This window comes from Excalfactoria chinensis, chromosome 10 (genome assembly GCF_039878825.1).
Source record: "Excalfactoria chinensis isolate bCotChi1 chromosome 10, bCotChi1.hap2, whole genome shotgun sequence".
Classification (NCBI taxonomy): Eukaryota; Metazoa; Chordata; class Aves; order Galliformes; family Phasianidae; genus Excalfactoria; species Excalfactoria chinensis.
The window spans coordinates 2,453,918-2,467,009 of record NC_092834.1 but is presented as its reverse complement, the minus strand read 5'-3'; the positions used below and the strand labels follow the sequence as shown (position 1 = coordinate 2,467,009).

The window sequence follows — 13,092 nt, the reverse complement described above, 5'->3', positions numbered from 1 at the left end:
AGTGATGTGGTCCAGAGCACTCACAGGCATGGGTTGATGGTTGGACTGGATGATCGTACTGGTCTTTTCGACCTTACTAGTTCTATGATCTCTCTCTAATTACCAGGTGCTTTAATTGAAGCTGGACCGCCCCACCACCCCACCACGGAGGGGGACACCAACACCTCGGCTTCTCGCTGCCCAGAGCACTGGGTCGAGCCCCAGTTCACAAAGGCAGCAAAGGTGCGTGTGGCCATCACGGCCGTCTTCTTCTTGCTGGCAGTGTGCAGCAATACAGCAGTGCTGGGCAGCCTGCTGAGGAAGAGAAGGAAGTGCCACGTGCGGCCACTGATCCTCAGCCTGGTGCTGGCCGACCTGCTGGTGACGGTGGCAGTGATGCCCTTGGATGCAGCATGGAATGTGACAGTGCAGTGGTATGGCGGAGACCTTTCCTGCAAGCTTCTCAACTTCCTCAAGCTCTTTGCCATGTACGCTGCTGCTCTGGTGCTGGTGGTCATCAGCCTGGACCGGCATGCTGCCATCCTCCAGCCCTTTGCCCGTGCTCGACGCCGCAATGGGCTGCTGCTGCGTGCTGCATGGATGGGCAGTGTGCTGCTAGCATTGCCCCAGGTAGGGCTGGGTGACTTCCTTATGGGGTTACCGGGCTGGTTGGGTTAGAGAAGGGCTTTAGCAACAAATCCATCCCAATCCATGACTTCACCATGGCCAGATTGGCTTTGCAACTAGTCCATCCCAGTTCATGGGTTCCACCGTGGCCAGATTGGATTTGCTGTGTTTGGTGCACTGAAGAGTGATTGAGATCCCTTGGTTTGTTCATCCCAGAGACAAGGAGGCTGAGGGGAGGCCTTATGGTGGCCTAGAGCCCCCTCATAGCATCCTCCAGCTTCCTCCCAAGGGGAATGGAGGGGCAGGCAGTGATCTCTCTCTTGTGACAGTGACGTGATCCAAGAGAACAGCATGGAGCTGCATGCATTGGCCCCAAGCACTGCCTGGATGCAGTGTCCTTCCCCAGAGCTTCTCTGAGTTGTGATTTGGTTCTTGATTTCAGCTCTTTCTCTTCCACCTGCACACGGTCCCAGGAGGGAACTTCACACAGTGCGTTACTCACGGCAGCTTCCGAGCACAGTGGGAAGAAACTGTCTACAACATGTTCACCTTCACCACCCTCTATATCACCCCCCTGAGCATCATGATTGTTTGCTACGCCCGAATCATTTGGGAGATCAGTAAGCAACTAAAGATCAACAAAAGTAAGCAGGTCCTTAGGGTTCAGCAGGACTCTGGGATTCCTGCTGGTCGTTACATTCTCCTTGTTCTCTCACACCTCCTGCTGTCCTTTTGACTCTTCCCCAACAGGTCTGGTAAGAAGTCAACGTGACCACATCTCCAAGGCACGCATGAAGACTCTCAAGATGACCATTGTGATTGTTGCCACCTTCATCGTCTGCTGGACTCCGTACTACCTCCTGGGCTTGTGGTACTGGTTCCAGCCAGCCATGATTCAGAGGATGCCCGAGTACATCAACCACAGCTTCTTTCTCTTTGGCTTGCTGCACACATGCACCGACCCCATCATTTACGGACTGTACACCCCCTCGTTTCGGGAGGACGTGCAACTGTGTCTCAGGGGCATTGAAGCAGCCATTACCAGGCATGAGAAACACAAACCCATCTTAGTCTCAGAGAAGACCACCAAGGATGGGGCTGTCAATGGCCGGGTGGCATCGGGTGGCTCCAATGGGACAACCATTAACACAGTCTGTTGAAGAGATGTGCCCAAAAGGAGGCCAGAAGCACGGAGTCAGGGGCTGCTTTGTCTGGGAGGATGATTTTGAAGACAAGTTCACTGACTGACTGTGGTGGTTGTGGGTCTATAGCCAGAAACCATGGGCATTTCTCCTGTCTGTACTCAGAGTGAATCCTCAGGTAGGAGACACACTCCCACCCAGCACAAAGAAGATGCAGTAGAGGGGCTGAGCCTCATTCATTAGAGCCTGACAAGCCTGAGGTCTTGTCCACTCTTCTCCTCGTTATGGCATCCAAAGCAGTTTTGGGGATCATTGCCTGACACCCTTCTCCCTTCAGGTTGCCTCCATAGGGAGGGAGGAGATGCTGTGGGGACGGAAAGGGTCAAGACTGATACAAAGAGCTGCAGTGGGCTGAGATAGGATTGGAAGGGACATAGTGGTGTCTCTTCTCATGAAGGGATGGTATGGATACGACCTTATGTAGCAACAATCTGTGACAGTTAACTAGGAGTATTTGGGGTAACCAAAGGATGAGAACAAGACCTGCTGCTGCTGCCTTTCCCCTCCTGGCACAGGGCTGCAACTGCTGTCTTGCACGTGCTAAGAGAACAAAACCCACTTTTCCTCCTCCCTGCTTCCCCCTTTATCACTTGCTCGTTTGCTTTGTCCTAACACCCACACCTTACTTCTGCCCCCAATCAGAGTGCATGCAGCCAGGTGCAGCTGATGGCCCTGTGCCTCCTAAGGAGGACTGTGATGGGAAACACCTGTGAGTGGAGGGCTCATCAGCTGCTGTGGGTGCCAGCTGGGTGCTGATGGCTTTTAAATGCACAGCACAGAGAGGAGAAGCTGCTAGAAGGGTCAGGGTGGAAGAAGGAAGGAGCTCACTGAGCTTTGGTGAGTAAAGTGGTTTATTTTATTGTATTTTATTTTTACCAATGTGCCAGAAGTTTGTGGAGTTGAAGGTCTTTGTCTTTAGGTGTGTGCTGAAGGTATGAGTTTATTCAGCTCTGTTGTTATCTTCCGTGCAGTTAGGGATGGTTGATTACTTCTTTGCAATGTGCTTATTGTTGTTAAGTGGTGTTCTGTTTTTGAAGGCAGCTCCAGTTGGAGCTAAGTGGAGTTCTTTGCGGTTGCTGGTTGTCTGTTTTTCTGTCGTGTGAAATCCTTGGGCAGCTGAGGTGCTCTGGGTTTGTCAGGAGGCAATTCTCTGAGAGCTTTTGTGACCACTGTAGCTTTGAGTGTGCACGTGGGCTTTGTCAGTATGAATTTATTAATAAGACTCTTGACTTGTTGTGTCTGTGAATGCATGTGGGGAAGCTGAGATCCCCAGAAAAGCAAATACCCTTTGGGAAGCCTGGAGTGATGAGTCCCTGTTGGCAGGAAGGACCTGGACTGGTCTCCCAGTGCCCAGTCCACTAAAACCTAGTGGGGTTTAAACTAAAGGAGTGGTAAGTAGTGTTTGCTGGGCAGCTGCAGTGCATAGGGACAGGTGTTGAGTATTTGCCTTTCCCTATACTAAGTGTTGTCTCTGTTAGCTGTCCAAGGCAGGGAATAAAAAACCAATTGGAGCTGCAGGAGCCATGTCTGGCTAACTGGGACTAATCTAAGCCCTTCAGAAAGCATCCAAACTCCAATGAGATGTGTAATTGCCATTTGGCTTTCCTGGGCTCACTCCACTCAAGGTTAATTACGCAGTGCTAGCAGGGCAGGGATTGCTGGTGCCAGGCTGCCTTGGTTTGACTGGTGCCAGCAGGAGTTTCTTCACAGGTGTTGGAAATAGATTCAGGTGGGGAAGGCAACTTGTTAATCAGACCCTCCTTTAGCAACCCTGTTTGCAGCAGGGGCTTGGAGCTAGATGAACTTCAAGGTCTATTCCAACTTCTGCCATGCTATTATTCTTATTGGTCCTTCTATATGGCTGCAGATCCCTACAGGAAGGAAAACGTGTTGGTTGTTTGGTGAGCCATGAATTAGTGGCCAAGTACCTTTAATCTCTTAAAGACATTCTTCAGTGAATTTCTGCTGAGTGGGAGAAAATGTATCTGGATTTATTCATATTTAAGGCTGCTTGTCCACACTTGTATGGTGTTAGGAGAGCTCAGAGACCTCTAAGAAGTTTTTTCCCTTTTGGGAGGGTTTTGTCACCTTTATGCCCTATAGGTACAGTGGGAGAGCAGGAAGCGTTTTGGCTTTAGGATATGTGTAAGGAATTCTTTCCTATGAGGGTGGTGAGATGTTGGGAGAGGATGTATAGAGAAGCTGTGGCAGCCCCATCCCTGGTAGTGCTCAAGGCCAGGCTGGGTGAGGCTTTCAGCAGCTGGGTCTGTTGGAAACTGTGCCTGCTCATACTGGGGGGGTTAAACTAGATGATCTGAAAGCTCCATTTCAACCCAAACCACTTGGTAATTCTATGAACCGTGGCACAACAGGAAAATTCTTCTCCTTGGGATGCTGGAGAGGACACATACCTCAGTCCTTGGGACGTGGTCCCAGAGATGCTTGTGAGCACTTCATGCATGCTGTGTGTTATTCCCTCTTGCTTCCTTCCCTCCCTTCTCTGGTGCTCAGGGCTGACATTTCGGCAAGCCCAGAGCGTGGGCAAGATGCCCAAAGTGACAGCTTTCATGATAGATGGGAAATGTCACTGGGAGAGTGAGCTGCCAAGCAGTGTCCTGCTCCTCCTCGCCCTGCGTGCTTCTGCTTTCTGTCCTGGTTGCCTGCCTGCATAGAGCTTCAGCTGTGGCATTGAGGGCTATGGCCCAATGGCTGTGCTGGGGAAGGGTTGATGGTTGGACTTGGTGATTCTAACCTACTGCTTCAGACAGTGGTTTTTTTTTTGTTCAGGAAGAAGCTCTGATTTGTTCCCCGTTAGCATTTTTATAGCACTGTGGGTGATCAAAGAGCCACGCAGGTGGCTTAAGAGCTTAACGTGAACCTCAGGTTAGTTCAGAATATTGGTGGTTACTCAGCACAACACTCGCATTAATTCAGCTGACTGCATCTCACCACGTTGGGAAGCACATGCTGAAATCAGCAGGGAGTAGAGAAAACAAGCACGAGAGTTGAGTATTAAGTATTTGCTGGCCCACTAAGGTAGAATGCATTTATTTTCCCATTGCCTTTGAGATCAACAGTCCCAGATGGGGCTCTAGAGTTCTAGAGAACCACCAGGACACCAGCCTGGGAGTCCCTGCCTGCAGCCTGACTCCCCTCTGGGTCTGCTCAAACCTGGGGGTGGAAAAAAGCCACTCTTTGGTACTGCTGGTTTAAAGCCTAATAAAAGCCCAGCCAGACAGTGGTCACTCAGCACTAATTCCTTCTGCTTATCCTTGAGAAATTTCCCTATGCAAAGGGAGTCTTCAAACCATGCTGTTTCTTCCCATCTGTTCCTTCTGCCTGGCTGGTGGGCTCCCAGGTCTGTGCCTTTCCCTGCAGCAAAGCAACCATCCATCAAATAACTGCTGTTTCACCTCCTCCTTTTCCAAAGGGTCTCAGATATCCCATCTGTTCCCAAAGATGCTTCGTTTGCAGGCACACACCGAGGCTCTTACCAACACAGTACACTCCAGACAGTACCAAAGAGCTTTAGGATTTCTGCCTGGCATCCTACCTACCCTAAACCCCATGGCACGTTAAAGATCATGCATTGAGATAGACCAGAAACAAGCAAAAAAAAAACCTCAAACACAATACATGCTTCAAACCTCAAGTTCCTGGACTGAAATATCCAGCTATTGTAGTTGAATCTGTTGTGCAATAAATTGTTGGTTTATGTATGTTTTTAATTGCAAATCAGCGCTATAATTAGCACGTATGTTTCATGGGCTGTGGCAATGCAATGTGCTGTACCAGTGAGCATTATTAATGGACTGTAAAAGGCAATGGGGAATTGGACTATAGCATTCTTGTTTTGCAAGTTATATGGTGAATAAGTAAATTGGTCCTGGCAGTAAAATTAACTGGAATAAACTCCTCCAGCTCCATCCACCAAGGAGAGGGGCTGCTGTAAATGTCCTCAAAATTGAGTTAGGAAACCTGATTGCCAGGCTGTTATTTCTGGCAATTAAGTAACAGAACCACGTTAGAGATCTTTGGGATATTTTGTGAGTAGGGTTGGTAATCATGGACTCCTTTGCTATGGGTAGGTGATGAGGTCTTGTTTTGGTTAGCCCCAACCCTAAAAAGGCTGCCAGGTGGCGGTGCATGAAACACTTCACCCTCTTCCTTCCTGCTGTGGGAAAACAGAAGTGGGAAGCAGCCTGCACAATGCAAAATGCACGTTCAGTATTGATGCTGAAGTGCCCAAGTCTGTCTAGTCTTATGTGCTAACCAAGGCAAGTCGTGGCTGAGAGCACTGATCCCATGTGTGTTTTATGGGGGGGATGTAGTGGCGGCAGCACTTCAGTAGAAGTCATTTAGTTTCTTCCATTTCAGTTGCTGTTTTATTTTATGGGTATTTTTTCTTACAATCATTATGCTTAAATATGAGAATCAATGGTCAAAATCAAAGCCTGCTTTAAATGCGATCCCACCTGCACTGATACATACTAAAACATCACTACAAACAGCTTCTGAGAACAGAGACCCTGTCTGACATACAGGGACAATTCTCCTTTCTCCCTTGTTCAAACATTGCCAGCTCAGCCTGACAGAAAATAATGACAGCAGACTATTTCCATGCTTTGCTTTCATTAATCTTAAGTAACATTCTCCATGGACCCTTAACAATCAGTTCATGCTAAGCTGCACCGTTGTGATCCTTTTCAGCTGTACTGTCTTCGTGAATCACAGAGTATTTCTGCATAGAAATAATAGCTGGAAAGCACCAAGCATCTCTTATTTCCAGAGCTCTGGAACAGACGTAGTGTGTTGGTTGTTTTTAAGGCACGTTGTGAAAATAGCAGTTTATTATCTCAGAGGGCAGTTCATCCCTCCGAGTGAAACATTCTGTGCCAGTAGTAGAGGAAGGCTGGTGACTTGCTGGCCCCAATCACCATTAGCAGCAGCAGGTACAGCATCATTGCTATGGCAAAACGGTGGGTGGAAAACCAGGAGGACTGACCTGAAGGCCTGAAAAGGGAGAAGTGCATGGGTTACATGAGAGATGCAGGTCTCTGCAGCTTGTCTCTGTTGCTCCTTCACAAACAGGGTATGTTTATCTGTCTGTTTCACCACGCTCATCACTCTAGGTGGCTGAGCTCTTACCTCCTGTGCTGCTTCTGTGAATATACCAGCAAGTATTTAACTCGTAGGAGCTGATTGTTTGTGACAACAAAGTATTTCTGTGGCACGTCACCCCCTTCGCTGTTCTTCACTCTTGCTCTTTTTCTGTCTATTTCTTCTGAATCTGCACGGGAAGGAGGAATAAGAGCTCTTCAGGGAACAGAAAAGCCAAACTTCCAAGTGACTATAAACCAAACAAACAACCCTCCCATGCGTGTACACCCACAGGAGTGGGAATGAGATAATCAAAGATCTCAGCATTCCCCAGAATCCTTTAGCATCCAGGAATAGACTGAAAAGTTTGCTTGAGGCTATACCACTCCTAGTCATCCCTGGTATGGGTGGTATTCCAGCACAGACCAGAGTGAGATGGAGGCGGGTCACACACAGTACTGGGGAGCTGCTCATGTTAACAGGGAGAGAAAAACAACACGGAAGGACTGAGCCCTGCAAGCAGAAAGGAGATGGACAACCTGAGCAGAGGCTTCTTTAGATATCTAAGGCAGTTCCTTATTGCTACGTTCTGATGCTCCTATCCCGGCATCAGGGAAGATAAGTTTATTGTAAGAGAATAAATGATGCAGCCAAATTAGTGTCCATCCTTCAAATGTGCATCTAAAGAGAGAACTGCAGTGCTGCTGTGTGTTTGCTGGGGGGGGTCAATCAGAAAAGGAAGCTGCTGAAGAGAACCTATGGGCCCCATATCCTGCATTGTCTATAAGACCTTGTACGTGCCCAGGGCTGAAATGCAAATGGTACTGAATGAGGGCTGAACTGTTTGCAGCTATCACTGCTACAGGCTCACCTTTCTTCTTCACCTGGCACTTGACATCAGGGTGGTCGATGATCTCGCAGACAGCAACACAGCTCAGGATAGAGCCCAACGTGCTTCGCTGCCAACCAAGGCCATGTGGGCTGTAGAGCAGAGCCAGGCTGAGGTCGCTGGTGAGATAGGTGCCTTCACCAAACAGTGATGTCTGAAACAGAACAGAGATGTATCCTAACATCCTGCAGGGCGAGCTATAAACAGCACGCAAGTGTTCTTTACTGTCAGTCTGGCTGCTGTGTTTCTCAGGATGAATTAATGAAGGTTTTTCTACCCACGTTTTGGCCTGGTTCTCTGCACTGGTTTTGGCCTGGTACAACTTCCTGCCCTCTCCCATCCCTTAGATTAGCTGTCTGGCACAGCCCTCGGTGTGGACAGATTCATGCCTTCCCGGATTTGGATTGAGCTCGCCAGTGTAAGCATTTTATATCAACATGACTGCGCTGCTGTCAGGGGCACCGCACTGATTTATTGAGGCTGCCGTCATTCAAATAATCCAGCCTTCACGTACGGACAAGGCTTTAACTCACATTTAAATCCCTGCTTTATAGGACAAGAGGGGAGTGTGTTTCGCTTGTGAATTCCTCTCGAAAAGAACTGTTTCAATAACTCGGAATCAGAGGATTTTCCACGCTGACTGCAGTTATTAAGCCAGTAGATCCGGCATAGCTGAGGAGCCTTGTTCACAAAGGGCATCTGGGGGGGGCGTAAATGTGGTCCAGGTTGATGGGAAGGATACGCAGCTGTTGTGTCAGAGCTGCTTTACAGAGTCCCAGCTCCTTTTCCTGTTCAAATCAGAAGGGCTGCAAAGCCTGTGGGATATTGCCCTTAGCTGGGCCACTTAGAGAGAGATCTATCTGCAAGTGGCACCTGCAGCTACTTGACCTGACCCTGCAGCTGGGGAGGGGGGGGAGAATTCCCTGTGTCCTCTGGGTTGCTGTTTTGTTCTATGCACAGGCATGTTCCAGCTGCAGGCTGCCAGAAAGGCTGCTATTTCCAGAGGCGTTACACCTCCTTACAAAGGAGCAAAGGATAGACACAATTCGTCACGCTGGAGGAAACTATTTCATGCTGCTACCAGTTTTTACCCTTAGGCTGGAGCAGAAGACCAAATGCAACTGTAGGCCAAGGCCTGCACTGAAGTGAAAGCAGGACTAACTTGTCAGCACGCTTTGTGCCCTTAAAGGGCTCTGCATCCAGTGTTACTGGCTGCAGGTGACCAACAAGAGATGGTGCCCATCAGGAGCCTCACCCTGTTCAGATGGCAGTGCAGGCCGTTGTGCAGGATGGAATGGAAGTTCTCCAGGCGGCTGCCGTGGAAGGCGTAGATGAGGTCCTGCTCACCCCTGGTCTCAGCAAACTTGGCATTCATTTGATCACAGTATGTGACCTCAAAGAGGAAATCCGGAGCAGGAACTGCAGCTCCAGACATCCCAGTGAGCTCCTGGATCTTCTCGTACTTGAAAACAGGAACAGGAGTGTCAGTTCAGGGGTTGGGCCATTCACTGCAAATGTTAATGCCTTGTTAATGGCAGCACCCAGCACTGCCAACCATCAGCTACCAGCAGCAGTAACTATTCCTTCCACTCACAAGCAAAGCAATCCTCTGCCTACAGAAGCAACGTGTCAACTGTCAAGCAAAGCTGCCTTAAAAGACAAATTCAAACGGGCTGCTTTGAGTTCAGGCCTCACCTCCTGCTTCCTAATGCTTTGTATCGTGAAGGTCTTAGCTGACAAAATCCAGCTGAACAAATCCCAGGTCCTTTTCTCCGCGCTCGGGACAGCTCTCAGGACTTCCTCCAGGCTGGGCAGCGCCTCGGTATCTGCAAGCTGACAAGGGAGCTCAGCCTCACCGTGATTCAACAGAGCCCTCTAGTGAAAACAACCGAGTATTTCAGCCCAGCGGGCTGCGAGCCGAGAACGGCCGGTGTTTATCGGCAGCGTTTGCGCTGCACACGCAGGGGCAGGCGGAAGGGAAGCGGTCTGCGTGCTGGGCCGCGCTGGGGCAAACACAACGGGCTGGGAGAGCCCAGCGGTCCCAACGTCGTTTCCACGGCAGCATGGAGCAGCTGCATCCCGCTCCGGAGCACCGCGCGCTGTTGTACCACCCTCCCCGCCGCCCGTCCCACGGATGGGACCGTCCCCGCCGCGTGTCGGGGGGCAGCGCGGTGTGTGCGTGCCGCTCACCAACGCCTCGAAGTCCTTGCAGGCGGAGTCGGCGCCGCCGTAGCGGCTCGGGAAGGGCCGGAGCGCCGAGTCCCGCCGGTAGCTCCGCAGCGCGGCGGCGAACAGGCTGCAGCGCAGCTCGGCGCCCAGCGGGTCCCTCCGCACCGCCTCCCGCACCGCCGTTACGGGACACGGCGGCCGCATCGCTCCGACGGAGGGGGAGGGGAGGGGAGGGCAGAACCGCGGCCCTTCCGCCTCGGGGCTGCTGCTCCGCCCTGCGCCGCTTCCCGGCTCCTCCCGCCCCGCGGCGCGTTGCTCACCTGCTGCGGGGCGGCTGTCGGAGCGAACGGAACGGGAGCTGTTGGTTCTAAGGAAGCACAAATTGCTGCTCGGGGCTGCTCCGATGGCTGCATGGGTTTGGGGTCAGCGACCCTTAGGATCTCATCCAGCTTGGGATGTGCTGTGACTGTGAGCGTGGAGACACGCCAGTTCTAAAAGCCGCTTTGGTTTACATCACTCGAGTTGCTGGATGCTTCCATGCTTTTGTCTCTAAATCCAGCCTGTGAGCTCAGTGCTGGCTTTCCCTTCTTACCACACTGGATGTGATTATTGTGTGGGTTTGGGGTGAAATCTGGACTCCCAGACACAGCAGAGCCACACAAACTGTGCACTGATGGAGGTTTGTCTGTGTCACAACTGGTGCACGTAGGGTCACCCAAATGGCTTGAAATTGACCCCAGATAGAGCTAAAGTATTACTGGCATCATAAGGGTTAATGGCAATTCTGAGAGCATTGATCCCAAACCGCTCCCTACCTCTGGGATTTCAAATGGACGGAGCTTCCATTACGGCGAGCTGGGCCGTATTGGGCAATGGGAGCTATTGATGAGATAACAAGTTTGCTGTGTTGAAGCCAGCAGAGAGAGCTATCGGCTCACGTTCATCCGCCATTGGATGAAAGCCTGTCTTACAGAGCAGCCGCTGTGCTGGAGATGAAGTATGGAAAGCTTTTGGTGCTGCTTTTAAGGGAGATGCATCCATGTGTGTCCTATTGCTGCAGGGCTGGTCGGGGTGCTGGCAAGCAGCTGTCTTTCTCTTTGCTTTCTAAGACAAGTGCCCTTCACACCTATTTACCTTTCCCCGTGTTGTTTTTGCTAGCTAGGAAAGCTGCCCTCGGTGCTTTGCTGTGGCTTGGTGCAAAGATGGCTTTGTAAGAGGGTCGCTGCCAGCACAGCGGATTGAATGGCACCGCTGTTCTGCTCCTCGTGAAACCAAAGATCTGATTATTTAACGTAGGCCGTAATAAAAATAGTTTCTGGTGTCGGCGGATGCATTTCAGCATAGAAACGGGGCTTAAATGTCTTCATTTAATTCCAGTGTGTTTAAAATTGATCTCACGGACCGGAAAAGAGATTTTTTTTTTCCCCCCTCCTTAACTAGGGCCTGTGAAGGAAATTAATAGAGGGAAGGGAAAATAGAAATACAATACTACACTCAGTAAAACAAATGCTTATGGCTGAGGGGTTCGTTACCGGCTGGTAAGGCTGGAAAAGCCAGCTGTATGAGGTATGTTTTATGATAGAATTAACCTTGACCCAGGGTTCAAAGAGAAAGGTTAGCTGGAAATAAATCAGTGGTGCGCTCAGGTCACTTCAAAGAGCCTAAAGCTGAGCCTGAAGATTACACGCTGTTTGTGTGTGCGCCGTTGGAAGGGAACATATGGCAAAGATAATGGAAGTCAACTATTTATCTCTCTCTTCCTCCCTCTCGTAGGGTTTAACACCTTTCTGTCCTTTGCCTAGAAGTGCTGCAGGGGATGGTTTGGCTCTTTATTCAGCCTGTGCTGGCTTGGCTCCCTTTTCCCCAGTGCAGTACATGCAGTGTGCAGACAGTGACGTGGTTTAAGATTTACAATGGCCTGGTTTGTTTTTCGCATTGAAGGGGAAATCTGATAATTATCCATTTTAAAGCAATCGCTGGGCAATAGGAAGGAGTCCACTTGCTAAGAGTAAACACAAGCTGCGTCTATCTGAGGGCACCGTGCCTTTGGTAGATCTGCTCCTCATGCTGCTCTTTGATCTGCTGGGCTGGGAAATGAAATCAGTGGGAGGCTGCAGAGCAGCTCACCTCTGGGTCGTGGGCTCCGATGCAAGGCAGGTGAGGAGCCAGCCTGCAGGGCAGCATGGCAGGCAGCAATGGCTGTTCTGGGATGGTGCTGTTAGGGCTGCTCTGCTGGCAAAACACAGCAGCTCCATCAGTCTCTCTTTAGTCCTGCATTGCCAAGCTGCAGTGTGGGGTGATGGTGTTTGTTGCGGGACAGAATCCCTTGTCTGATCACAAGTGTTTGCAGTACAGCAGCACAGCGCTCTTTTGAAGCTTGCCCAGTTTGCCCCTCCAGGCTGCACTTGGCAATGTGGGTTGGCCACCAATGCTCCTCCATGGCTGCTGCTCCTACAGCCAGGGCAAGGAGATGCGGTGGGGGCTCAAGGAGGACCAAAGGCATTGGATGCTGCTGGGGTTTATGCATGGGACCCACGTATCCGTCCTCAGGTGGGATGCTGCCCAGTGGGTTGTTAGAGTTTGGGTAGTGTTACAATCAGAAAGATTAACGCTGTGGAAAGGCAATACAGGAGTAAAACAGCAGAAGGGACTTAACACAGATGGGATGGTGTTACAAAGGGAAAGTGGCCGCCTGTCTCTGAAGAGCTAAGCTCACAAAGAAGCTCCACAAGGAAGGGATCTCCAACCCCAAATCCTTCCCCGCTGGCAGTCAGCCCTTAAATGAGGGCTAGGAGAGGTGCAGCCAGCTTCCACCCCTTCCTGTCCCACAGCCAAATTGCCTTCACCCGTGCCCCCAGGGCTGTCTGGGCCCTTTCCCCAGGGGCTCAGTCAGTGGTTCAGGCTGCAACTCAGCAGTTCCCATACAGGTAGTACGGTTGGGTTGTGGCTGGACTTGATGACCTTGAAGGTCTTTTCCAACCTGTGAACCCCAGGGTGATTTCCTTCATGTACTGCTTTCCAGTAGCCCTGCCCCCAAACCCAAATCTGAGCTGAGAAGGAACGTGGGAGAGAAACAGAAATCAAATGGGAGAAGTGAAAAGCTCAGGGACTCTCAGTGCTGGGGAA

At 50.6% G+C, this 13,092-nt stretch overlaps 2 protein-coding genes across 6 annotated transcripts in view; one reads left to right on the top strand and one right to left on the bottom strand.

The window, feature by feature from the left end:
• Positions 1 to 13,092, top strand: part of LOC140257011 (gonadotropin-releasing hormone II receptor-like) — a 46,672-nt gene that overhangs the window by 7,638 nt on the left and 25,942 nt on the right. For 4 of the 5 annotated variants that reach the window (XM_072345987.1, XM_072345986.1, XM_072345985.1 and 1 more), the window contains exons 3-5: positions 107 to 609; positions 1,049 to 1,250; positions 1,357 to 2,645. In XM_072345987.1, coding sequence (XP_072202088.1) covers positions 107 to 609; positions 1,049 to 1,250; positions 1,357 to 1,766 — 1,115 coding nt within the window. In that variant the 3' untranslated portion in view covers positions 1,767 to 2,645. The remainder of the gene's footprint in view (positions 1 to 106; positions 610 to 1,048; positions 1,251 to 1,356; positions 2,646 to 13,092) is intronic. The other variant, XM_072345989.1, reaches the window with a different exon arrangement.
• On the bottom strand, positions 2,664 to 11,281 carry PARP16 (poly(ADP-ribose) polymerase family member 16). The gene is made up of 6 exons (XM_072345990.1): positions 9,988 to 11,281; positions 9,493 to 9,630; positions 9,053 to 9,259; positions 7,780 to 7,951; positions 6,957 to 7,098; positions 2,664 to 6,821 (listed from the first exon to the last, which is right to left on the bottom strand). The coding sequence occupies exons 1-6, from the start codon at positions 10,168 to 10,170 to the stop codon at positions 6,677 to 6,679; spliced, it is 987 nt and encodes a 328-aa protein (XP_072202091.1). The 5' UTR covers positions 10,171 to 11,281; the 3' UTR covers positions 2,664 to 6,676.